Below are 11680 nucleotides of genomic sequence, written 5' to 3'. Positions count from 1 at the left end.
TGGTAAAATGCCAGACACAGGAAACCACATATTGTATAACTTCATTTATATGAAGTATCCAGAAGAGGCAAATCTAGACACATAACGTGGATTAGTGGTTGCCAGAGGCTGGAGGAAGAGCAAATAGGCAGTGATGATAACAAGTATAAGGGATACTCACAAACCTGAGGTCACACCTGCACAGACAGGTGGCATCAACACATGCAGGACTGTCATGGTTGCTTCTGGACCGAACGAAGGAGGATGAATGCAGAAATGAGACAAAGACAAAAGGATCTGTTTGAAAGAAGGGGTCAGGGGGCTCCTTGATTCTAGGGAACAAGGGCCCTGAGCTTTTACAGCCCTTCATATTTATTAGGTAGAGTGAATAGGGAGGAAGGGGTAACTGTCAGTCAGCTATTTAACACAGGCCCACATGATTGCTTTCTTTGTTCAACAGGTTCTAGATGTTCCTGTAGATAACCTCAAGGAGCATGGGACCTGGGACATGACTGCCCCCAGCATTCCTTCTGGTGGCAGACACAGTTTGTCAGTTTGCCAGCATCTTGCTTTCATGAGAACAGTTTGCTGTTTGCTCATAGAGCCTCCAGTAGTATATTGAGTTGGTCACGACCCTCATTCCTTCGGCCTCCAACATCTCCCCCTTTTTGTTTTTGCATTAATTGAATAAAGGTAATTTCAGGCTGTGCAGCTTTCAATTGCTGGTTGGTGGTTCACCTGATCCTATAGACTATAAGCAAAAAAACAGAGACATAACAACATTATTCTTCTAAAAGAGACATTGAGGTTATGTTTAAGTAGGTCCAGGGGTTGAGGCTATCTAAGTCCTGCTGGAATTCTGTTTAAGCTTCTAAAAGAGGGCTGTTATTTTTAAGTTTGCTTATTCAAGTTAAGAATTTTACTCTGTAAGTTACTGATATCAAAAGTAATATTGGATGTAAAAGCTCCCTGCAAATGAGCTTTTACAAGGTTCCATGGATATTTACTTTGGTTCTATTCCAAATTGATCACACAAATATGAATATGATTGAAATGACAGTGCAATTGCTTCTGCAATTGCAAACTTTGTACCTGCTTTCCCAGCCACAGAACAGTAGTCTTTAACACTGCTACCTTTGTTTGTAATTCGGTATTAATTTTATTTTGAAGCATCCATGCCTGGTTGGCTGTACGTGTCCAATTTTCTACATATTGGGCTGTTTGAATAGAACTATGTAGTGCTACTGAGGACACCACAACTGAGGTTATTCGTGTGACTGAGATTACAGTAAAAATTACTATGTTTAAGGCTTTATGTGCACAATGAGTGAGCTGGGTAAGGAGTTTTACAAAATGTAAAGCAGGGGTGGCAGCCCAAGGTTTGGACAAATTGACAGGGATCCATAACCCAGGGATACGACCCAGAATTATTAGAGTGGGGATGTTGTGTGTTTGTATTGTGCTATGATTGAGGCAGTGATACAGTTGACAAGAGTCACAAGTCAATTGGGTGATGTTTACTTGGAGTTGCTCCTTCTTAGATGCTAGAAAAACATAGGAATTAAAAATACAAACCAGCCAGGCGTGGTGGCTCACGCCTGTAATCCCAGCACTTTGGGAGGCCAAGGCAGGTGGATCACCAGGTCAGGAGTTCAAGAGCAGCCTGGCCAAGATGGTGAAATTCCATTTCTACTAAAAATACAAAAAACAAAAAATAGCCTGGTGTGGTGGGCGCCTATAATCCCAGCTACTCGGGAGGCTGAGGCAGAGAACTGCTTGAACCCGGGAGGCAGAGGTTGCAGTGACCTGAGATCGCACCACTGCACTCTAGCCTGGGTGACACAGCAAGACTCCATCTCAAATAACCACAACAACAACAAAAAAACCCCACAAACCATAAATTGGTAATATTTTTTACAAAGGTGATATTAAAACTGTGTTGAGTAATATTACTATTATTGGATAATGTTCTAACCCAGATGCTGTTATTCATAAATGGGAGTGTTGCCTTCCATATTGATTCCTGAATTGGGCCTCTTTTTCCTAGATGACGCCACTAAGGTAAGGCTGGGCTAAAGCCTGTCCTGTGCCAAGCAAGTTGTGCAGTCAACTGGGGGATTGAATCCCAGTGTGATGTGGCGAAGAGGTGTTGAAGGTCCGCCACCAGTGCCAGTGAAGTTTGTGCCAAGAGATCTGATTTTCATCTTTCCCATCTAAATGGCCAAGGGAACCCCAGTCAATGTTTCCCATTCACACAGAGTTGTCTGGCCAAGGGGCCAAGACACTGGGTCCAAGGAGGGGGGTGAGAAATATCAAAGGGAGCCCATTCCGTATAATCAATACAATTTGAGTGATGGGGCCAGAAGTGATTGGTGAACACACCAGTAACATTAATGGAGCTGAGGCCTAATGAATACATAATTTTTCCGTGGTGATTTAACCATGCCTAAGATTGGACTGCAAGACAGCTGCAGTTGAGTGACATATCCGTGGTGATACATAAAGGGAGTCCTTCCAATGGGGTGGTGTAATTGATGCTATTGTTCTGTGTCAGGGGGAGTTAGGGGTCCTGGTGCCCATGCTCCCTGATCATGATATATTTCAGGAGGAGTGTCACTCCAGAGTACCAATCGCACTGCTGGTGGGTTAGGAACATATGTCCAATATGTTTTTGCCTCTACACAGGGGAAACATACCGCACAGGACACTACAGCTAGCATGGCCAAGAACATGGAGTCAGGGGTTTTTGCCTGACCCTGGCGCTCCAGCAGTTTCTCAGCTTCCTGTGTGGTTTTCTTGATCTGTCCCCATGTTATGGGGTTGGCTGTCATTGTGACTCCGGTCGGCCCTCGTTCTGTCTTCGCATTCAGATTCCGCTGGCTCATGGCTCGTACTGGAGGGAACAGGCCCATGGTTGAATACCATGGATCCCTCTGGTCTCCCATTCCATGGTCACACACACCTGGAGGGCACCCACACGGTTTGTCCATCTCCTGTAAAACACAAGCATACCCTCGTCCCCACGTCAGCAAATCCACCGGACCTTTCCATTGTCCCTCTTCCAGGGATTTCCATAACACTTTTGGATAAACTTGCCTCTTTTCCTCTAGCACTTGCCAGTGTCGTTTTGCTGGAGTCTTGCCCTCCATACCAGGAGTCAAACAATTTAAAGTAAACAAGGCAGCCGGGCGCGGTGGCTCATGCCTGTAATCCCAGCACTTTGGGAGGCCAAGGCGGGTGGATCACGAGGTCAGGAGATCAAGACCACGGTGAAACCCTGCTGCTACTAAAAATACAAAAATTAGCCGGGCGCGGTGGCGGGTACCTGTAGTCCCAGCTACTCCGGAGGCTGAGGTAGGAGAATGCCGTAAACCCGGGAGGCGGAGCTTGCAGTGAGCTGAGATCCGGCCACTGCACTCCAGCCTGGGCGACAGAGCGAGACTCCGTCTCAAAAAAAACAAAAAAAACAAAAAAAAACAATAGTAGTAAACAAGGCTAAATGTAATTTTGTTTGAGGTGGTAATTGGTCTCCTATTCTCCCTTTTTGTTTTTTCAGCATACGTTGTAGTGTTTGGTGTGCCCGCTCAATAATGCCTTGCCCTCAGGAATTGTATGGAATTCCTGTTTTATGATTGATTGCCCACAATTGTAAAAAATTTGGAAAGCATGACTAACATAAGCAGGTCCACTGTCAGTTTTAAATTGTTTAGGGACCTGTATATGGGCGAATGATGACAGACAATATCGTCAGACATGACCAGCTGTTTCCCCAGTTTGGCATGTGGCATGTAATATATGGGAGTAAGCGTCTATAGTTACATGAACATAGCGGAGTTTGCCAAAGGCTGCTCTCTCTCTATATGTAGCATTCATCTGCCAGATTTCATCTGGAGCCAAGCCTCATGGGTTGCATCCTTCCACGGGTGCAACACCAGGGATATGCTGGCAAGTGGGGCAGGCTTGTACAACAGCTCGAACCTGGCTGCGAGGCAGATGACACATAACGAGTAAGGGCAGAGGTGTTTTGATGCAGTAAAGCATGGGAAGCTTGGGCTTATTGAAATACAGAACTGATGAATTTATCTGCTCTATCATTACCTAGAGATAGTAGCTCAGGAAATTGCGCGTGAGATCAGATACAAGAAATATGAAAAGGGGCAGCATGAGAGCAAACAGCTTTTTGGAGTCTCAGAAATAGGTTAAGCAGTTCTGGTTTTAAGGTGCTCTTGATAGTGGCAGTTTTAATGCAACTAGCTACATTTACAACATAGGCTGAATTACAGACAATAGGAAATAAAGGTTGAGCTTTAAAACTTGAATAACTGCCATTAATTCGGAGTGCTGAACTGAAACTCTAAGGGTCTTTATTATTTGAGTATGTTTAAGTCCATAAATGGCTGTGCAGGTTTTGGAAGAGCCATCGGTAAAATAGGTCTGTCCACCTGAAATGGGTTTGTGATGAGTAATCACAGGGGGAATAAAAGGGTGAATTTTATAAAATTGCAAAATTTTGTCTGATGGATAATGGTTATCTATTATTTCTACAAAATCAGGGAAAGTGATCTGCCATGCAGTCGACACCTCCAGGCCTCAGCCTGTTGTTGGGAATCCAAGGTAACAATAATTTTATCAGGATCATATCCTGTAAGCATTTTTGATCTATGCCTGCCTATTGTTATAAATTGTGTGACTAAAGAAAGATAAAGATTTTACTGTTTGGATTAAAAAAACCATTCTATTACCATTATAATGTTGTCTATGAATTGACCTAAAAGTCCTGCTGGAGAATGGGGGGTAGCAAGAAAAAACAAAAGCAAAGTCTTTTGTGGTTGTAGCCGGGAGGCATGTCGTTGCTGAAACATCTGTTCTACAAGCTGTAATTCAGCTTCTGCCTCCTTAGTAAGTTGCTGAGGGGAATCTAATGAAGAATCTCCTTGGAGGGTTTGATAAAGATGAGTGAGTTGATAAGGAGCAATACCTAGCATTGGGCACAGCCAATTAATATCCCCTAATAACTGTTGAAAGTTATTCAGAGTTTGTAATTTGTTCTTACAAAGAGCTACTTTCTAAGGCTAAATACTTTTTTCATTAACAATAGTACCTAAGTACTGGTATGGGGAGGTTGTTTGCACCTTTTCAGGAGCTATTTTGAGATTCCATTGAGTTAAAGCCCATTTTATTTCTCTGAATAACTGGTGTAATACTTGATCTGTAGGAGCGACCAAAAAAAACATTATCCATATAATGAATGACGTAGGTGGTGGGAAACATATTCTGAGGCTCCTTCAATGCTTTTCCTACAAAATGCTGACATAACATAGGACTGTTGAGCATGCCCTGGGGTAATAAAACTTTTCATTGATCATGAGAGACAGGCTCTCTCTGATTAACAGAAGGCACAGAGAAGGCGAATTGAGGCTTGTCCTTCTTGTGTAATGGTATAGTAAAAAAACAGTCTTTAAGATCTATTACTACAAGAGACTAATCTTTTGGAATGGCTGCTGGGGATGGCAGACCTTGCCGTAATGCACCCACTGGTTTAATTTGTGCATTAACTCTCAAATTATGCAGCAGTTGCCATTTTCCTGACTTTTTTGGGGTCACAAATACTGGTGAATTCCAAGCACTAACTGATTCTTTTGTACAGCCTGCATCCAACTGCTTTCTTACCAGCTGATGGAGTTGAGTCAGTTTCTCCTGTGATAGGGGCCATTGATCCACCCACACAGGTTTATCAGTCAGCCACTCTAGCGGCAAGGCAGTGGGTGGAGGAGAAGTATCAATGACCCCTATCAGAAATTCTGATGCCCTAGCCCTGTCCTATCCGTTTGCCCAGTTACCGATATTGGATTGGGGTTTCCCTGTAGGAACTTTCCCAAGCCTTTCCCACTCTGATATCACATTTCCTTCAATATTTTAAATCCTGGATTATCAAACTTTTCATTTGTGAGTCTCATATCCCATGCTGTAAGTAAATCTCAGCCCCAGAGATTTGCAACATAAGGTTGAAAAGTACATGGCTGTCCATCTGGACCTAGACAAAGTAAAATTTCAGCACTCTGTTGAACACTTTGAGCTGTTCCTACTCCCACTAAGGATGTAGAGGTTAATTGCAGGGGCCAAGATGGGGGTCAACTGTTTTTGGATATTACTGAAACATCTGCTCCCGTGTCCACACGTCCATAGCACTTCTTTCCTTTAATTTGCACTGCACAGGTGGGTCAATTAGAAGCTATGGGTTGGGATAGGTAAATTTCATGTGTAGTTGTACTCCCAAATTCTTGATTTCCTGTTTTCTCCTTTTGTGAAGAAGGGTGTAATTTGCAGAGAATAATAATAATAAGCCATAGCTGAGCAATATATTCCCCAGGTTTAAAAACCCAAAGATGGCCGGGCGCGGTGGCTCAAGCCTGTAATCCCAGCACTTTGGGAGGCCGAGACGGGCGGATCACGAGGTCAGGAGATCGAGACCATCCTGGCTAACACAATGAAACCCCGTCTCTACTAAAAATACAAAAAAATTAGCCGGGCGAGGTGGCGGGCGCCTGTAGTCCCAGCTACTCGGGAGGCTGAGGCAGGAGAATGGCGTAAACCCGGGAGGCGGAGCTTGCAGTGAGCCGAGATCCGGCCACTGCACTCCAGCCTGGGCGACAGAGCCAGACTCCGTCTCAAAAAAAAAAAAAAATAAAAATAAAAATAAAAATAAAAATAAAAACCCAAAGATGGGCCGGGCGCGGTGGCTCAAGCCTGTAATCCCAGCACTTTGGGAGGCTGAGATGGGCGGATCACGAGGTCAGGAGATCGAGACCATCCTGGCTAACACGGTGAAACCCCGTCTCTACTAAAAAAAAATACAAAAAACTAGCCAGGTGACGTGGCGGGCGCCTGTAGTCCCAGCTACTCGGGAGGCTGAGGCAGGAGAATGGTGTAAACCCGGGAGGTGGAGCTTGCAGTGAGCTGAGATCCGGCCACTGCACTCCAGCCTGGGTGACAGAGCCAGAGTCGGTCTCAAAAAAACAAAAAAAACAAAAAAAACAAAAAAAAAAAACCCAAAGATGTTGTGACATTACAATTACTTGAATTTCTCTTTCATAATCAGAGTCAACAATCCCAGGGACCACAGTAATGCCCTGTAAGTTAAGATGGCTTTGGCCTAAAATTAATCCTTTATATCCTGTTAGCAAAGGTCCCCAAATGTTGGTGGGAATTTTGGTGGGTTTCTCTCCTCCAACTAACGTGACCCTTTCTCTGACTGGGCCATCTAATCCTGCACTCCCGGGTGTTCCAGAGGAGAGGGAGTCAATGTTCCTCCAGGAACCCACCCCTGTAGCCGGGTTGTGGCCTGGATGGGGAATGCCCTCATTGTTTGAGGGGCTGGGCCCAGGCCCCATTTTCATTTCCTGACAGCCGGGTGCCATTCTGATGAAATTTTTAGCAATATTGATTAGCCCAATGATTTCCTTTATTATGGCAAGGGCAGAGTCCCGGTGTTTGTGTGTGTGTGTGTGTGTTTGGGGAGGGGGCAGGTACTGCATTATAAGATCCCTTCCGCCTAGAGGTCTGATGGCATTCTTTTTTGAAATGTCCAATTTTTCCAGTTATAACATTTTCCCACTTTAGGGCTCAACCCTTGGCCCTTTTCAGATTTGTTCACTACTAAATTAGCCATTGCTTGAGCTAACATTGTTGAACGATGGAGTTCAGTTCCCACACCTCACAGGCTTTGAGAAAATTTCCCAAGCTCTCTGTACATCTCACAGGTGCTAATGCACATTTACAATCTGCATTTGCATTTTCAAAAGCTAGGGTCAAAGTAAGCATTTTCGCAGCAGCAGTATGAGGAATTTGACGCTGCACTGCCTGTTGTAACCATGCAATAAACTGTGCATAGAGCTCTTGTGATTTTTGCATGATATGCGGAAAAGATTATACTGGGGCCCCTTTCTCAGGAATGGTGGCCCAGGCATGCTTAGCAGCCAAGGCACACTGATGGTAAGCGGCATCTGGAAGTGCAATTGTTGCACCAGGTCTGAATAAGAGTCACTACCCAACAGCATTTCCTCTGTAATGTTCCCATGTCCAGCGGCAAGATTCTGTCTAGCCTGGTCTGCACACATTTCTTGCCAATTTAAATTCCATGTCAGATATGCACTAGCGGACAAACAAGCGCAAGCTAAATGCTTTATATCCAAGGGTGGGAAGCACACAGCGCTGAATACAGATTCTAACAATCCTAAAGTAAATGGGCTCTGTATTCCATTAGTAACCACACTAGCTTTTAATTAGTTCAATAATTTAAATTTTACTGGAGTGTGTTTATGAATAAACTGCTATGGATTATTTGGATCAGGCCTTAAGGTGATAGGAAAAGCGCAAAGTCCTCGTGGCTCGCCAGCTATGGCTGCAGCACACAGAATTTTTTGTATTGGGATCTCTATTTCTGCTACTGGGGGCAGTACAGGCCAGTTCTCATCCTCCCTCTCCTGTTTATCATTTTCAATAGGCGCTGTTGGTGAGACAAAAGATTCTTTCCATTTTTGAGATTCAGAACATAGCTCCTGCTGTCCAGCAGAATAAGAAGGGGACAATGGCAGGCGAACAGTACAGACCAAACCCCAAGCAGAGAAAACAGAAGGATCCACTTTAAGAGCTTTCTGATAAGCTCGTTTCAATCCTTCTCCTACTTGGTCTCAATTTTCCACAGCCAGGGTACCTGTCTGCAGAAACCATGGGTTATGTGTAATAACCTCCTGTAAAAGCTTAATGTTTGAGAACTAACCTGAGCACCAGATTAAGTAAAACTTTAAGCAGCTGCACATAATGTTGCTCCTCAAAAGACAAATTCTGCCCCATGTTACCCTGATTCAGAAACTCCTCAGGGAACTGACCTTATATTCTCCACCTGCAGACTCTTCCTTCCAGGGGTTCCTAGTTCCTCTAATCAGTTTCACTTTCTCTGCTCTGGCAGACCTTCCTCGTTCAGGTCCCTGGTCGGGCACTACTTGTCAGGGTTGCCTCTGGACCAAATGGAGGACGAAGGCAGAAATGAAGACAAAGACAAAAGGATCTGTTTGAAAGAAGGGGTCAGGGGGCTCCTTGATTCTAGGGAACAAGGGCCCTGAGCTTTTACAGCCCTTCATATTTATTAGGTAGAGTGAATAGGGAGGAAGCGGTAACTGTCGGTCAGCTATTTGATTTAACACAGGCCCACATAATTGCTTTCTTTGTTCAACAGGTTCCAGATGTTCCTGTAGATAACCTCAAGGAGCACGGGATGTGGGGCATGACTGCCCCCCAGCATTCTTTCTGGGGGCAGACGCATTTGTCAGTTTGCCGACATCCTGCTTTCATGAGAACGGTCTGCGGTTTGCTCATAGAGCCTCCAGTGGACCCTCATTCCTTCGGCCTGCAGCACAGGACCCTCCCCTCCCAGGGGCGCATAAGCGGTGACACCTGGCCAGACACGGGAGGTAGCGCCCTCACGCACCGCGCGCGCCTCTGCCCGCACCCACCGGGGGTCGCGTTTCCCTCACGGGTCCCACCCGCCCACTCGTTCACTCCCACCGCCAGCATTCTCAGGCCAGGGCGCCTGTCCATCCCTCACAATCACCCTCGCCGCTCCTCCACACACCACTCACCACTGAGGCAGCCTCCTCAGAGAAGGCCCCGCGATAGTCCGCACGCCCGGCCTTGTCTTACACACGGCCGCCAGCACTTCCGTTACGCACTTCCGTCCAGTGGCCAGCGGCCGCCCAGGACTTCACCTCCCAGAAGGCCCTTCGCTTTCCTGCCTGGAAACGGGCATGCACGGGATACAAGGCCTTTTGGGAAATGGAGTTCCCAGCGCTGCGGGGCCGGAAGGGGAGCGCGGGAGCTGCAGATGGTCAGAACCTGTCGGTTCTGCGCAGGCAGCGCACCTAAAGGGAAGTATATTGACATCCATGGTTTTATATGTTCTTTGAAATATACAGCATATGTACTTTTTTCTTGCTCTACGCGCACACATGTACACGCATAGATATAAAAGTATATCGTTTGGAGATATTTTCCCCCCCGAACCTTGTATATCCTTAAGCAGATGTCCCTTAAGAACAGGTACGTTTGGCCGGGCGAGGTGGCTCAAGCCTGTAATCCCAGCACTTTGGGAGGCCGAGACGGGCGGATCACGAGGTCAGGAGATCGAGACCATCCTGGCTAACACAGTGAAACCCCGTCTCTACTAAAAATACAAAAACTTAGCCGGGCGAGGTGGCAGGCGCCTGTAGTCCCAGCTACTTGGGAGGCTGAGGCAGGAGAATGGCGTGAACCCGGGAGGCGGAGCTTGCAGTGAGCTGAGATCCGGCCACTGCACTCCAGCCTGGGTGACAGAGCGAGACTCTGTCTCAAAGAAAAAAAAAAAAAAAAAAAGAACAGGTACGTTCTTCCACTCACCCAAATAATGACATTGAAGCCTGTACCCAATCCCCAGTCCGCATGCTAAATTCTCCAGTTGTCTCAATGTCTTATGTAGTTTTCATCTTTTATTCAAGCACAAACTAAACACGCATTACACTCTACTGTCTGTATCATTTCAAGTTGCTTTCAATCTAGAATGGATCCTGTTGTTTCTTTATAATGATCTTGGCAGTTTTCATGTATCCAAGCGAGTTTTCCAAAATGGCCTCCAATTTAGGCTTGTCCGTATAGAGTATAAAACAATCATCATCTAATTTTACACACTTGTTTTATTCCACTGACCCTGCACATTTCTCCACTGAACAATTTTTGAAAACTTTTTGAAACATGGCATTACACCGTATGAATGCCATTTATTTATCCCCTACCTCCAGGCATTTAGCTAGAAATTGAGCAACAGGTGTATGCAGTCCCCGTACTTTCGTATGTTCAGGAGACTCCCTAATAATAGGCAGGCCCTGCATGATGCAAATCGCCTTAATCGAGGGAGGTGCCCCGGTACAGTGTGGGACATGATAATTCCATCTACACACAAAAGGCCTGTATGACCTAGTGGAGGAGGTTCCCAATGTGCAAACTGACTCGGGTTACCCCTCCCTATTCCTACCACGGTCAGATCATCACAAGGGTCTTTAAACATTCTATCAGCTATTTCCAGGCACGGTGGTTCACGCCTGTAATCCCAGCACTTTGGGAAGCCGAGGCGGGCGGATCACGAGGTCATGAGATCGAGACCATCCTGGCTAACACGGTGAAACCCCATCTCTACTAAAAATACAAAAAATTAGCCGGGCATGGTGGTGGGCGCCTGTAGTACCAGCTACTTGGGAGGCTGAGGCAGGAGAATGGCGTGAACCCTGGAGGTGGAGCTGGCAGTGAGCCGAGATCATGCCAATGCACTCCAGCCTGGGTGACGGAGTGAGACTCCGTCTCAAAAAAATAAATAAATAAAAATAAAAACAAATAAAAATTATTTTTTTTTTTGCGACAGAGTGAGACTGTCATAAAAAAAAAAAAAAAAATTCTATCAGTTATTGGCCTGGCGCGGTGGCTCACGCCTGTCATCCCAACCCTTTGGGAGGCCACAGTGGGAGAACCACTTAAGCTCAGCAATTCAAGACCAGCCTGGGCAACATAGTGAGTCCCTGTTGCTATAAATGAAATGAAAAAAATTAAATAAAATTTTAAAAAAACATATTTACATCTAAATAGCTATACATGACTAGTGGCTACCATGTTGTACAGT

The 11680-nt window shown here is 45.5% G+C and overlaps 1 protein-coding gene across 4 annotated transcripts; it reads right to left on the bottom strand.

Annotated features, from left to right (window-relative positions):
• Positions 1–275: 275 nt before the first annotated feature.
• On the bottom strand, positions 276–9747 carry LOC105488055 (endogenous retrovirus group K3 member 1). 4 transcript variants are annotated; one of them, XM_071088122.1, is made up of 4 exons: positions 9618–9747; positions 8868–8996; positions 2676–2972; positions 276–730 (listed from the first exon to the last, which is right to left on the bottom strand). In XM_071088122.1, the coding sequence occupies exons 3-4, from the start codon at positions 2967–2969 to the stop codon at positions 695–697; spliced, it is 330 nt and encodes a 109-aa protein (XP_070944223.1). In that variant the 5' UTR covers positions 2970–2972; positions 8868–8996; positions 9618–9747; the 3' UTR covers positions 276–694. The 4 variants fall into 4 exon arrangements, with proteins under 4 accessions (XP_070944223.1, XP_070944224.1, XP_070944225.1 ...); XM_071088123.1 differs by having other exon boundaries at positions 8868–9046; positions 9618–9717; XM_071088124.1 differs by lacking the exon at positions 8868–8996 and having other exon boundaries at positions 9618–9728.
• Between the last annotated feature and the right edge of the window lie 1933 nt (positions 9748–11680).

The sequence above is a fragment of the Macaca nemestrina genome, chromosome 20 (genome assembly GCF_043159975.1).
Source record: "Macaca nemestrina isolate mMacNem1 chromosome 20, mMacNem.hap1, whole genome shotgun sequence".
NCBI classification, from domain to species: domain Eukaryota; kingdom Metazoa; phylum Chordata; class Mammalia; order Primates; family Cercopithecidae; genus Macaca; species Macaca nemestrina.
This window is presented reverse-complemented; position numbering and strand designations above follow the sequence as displayed.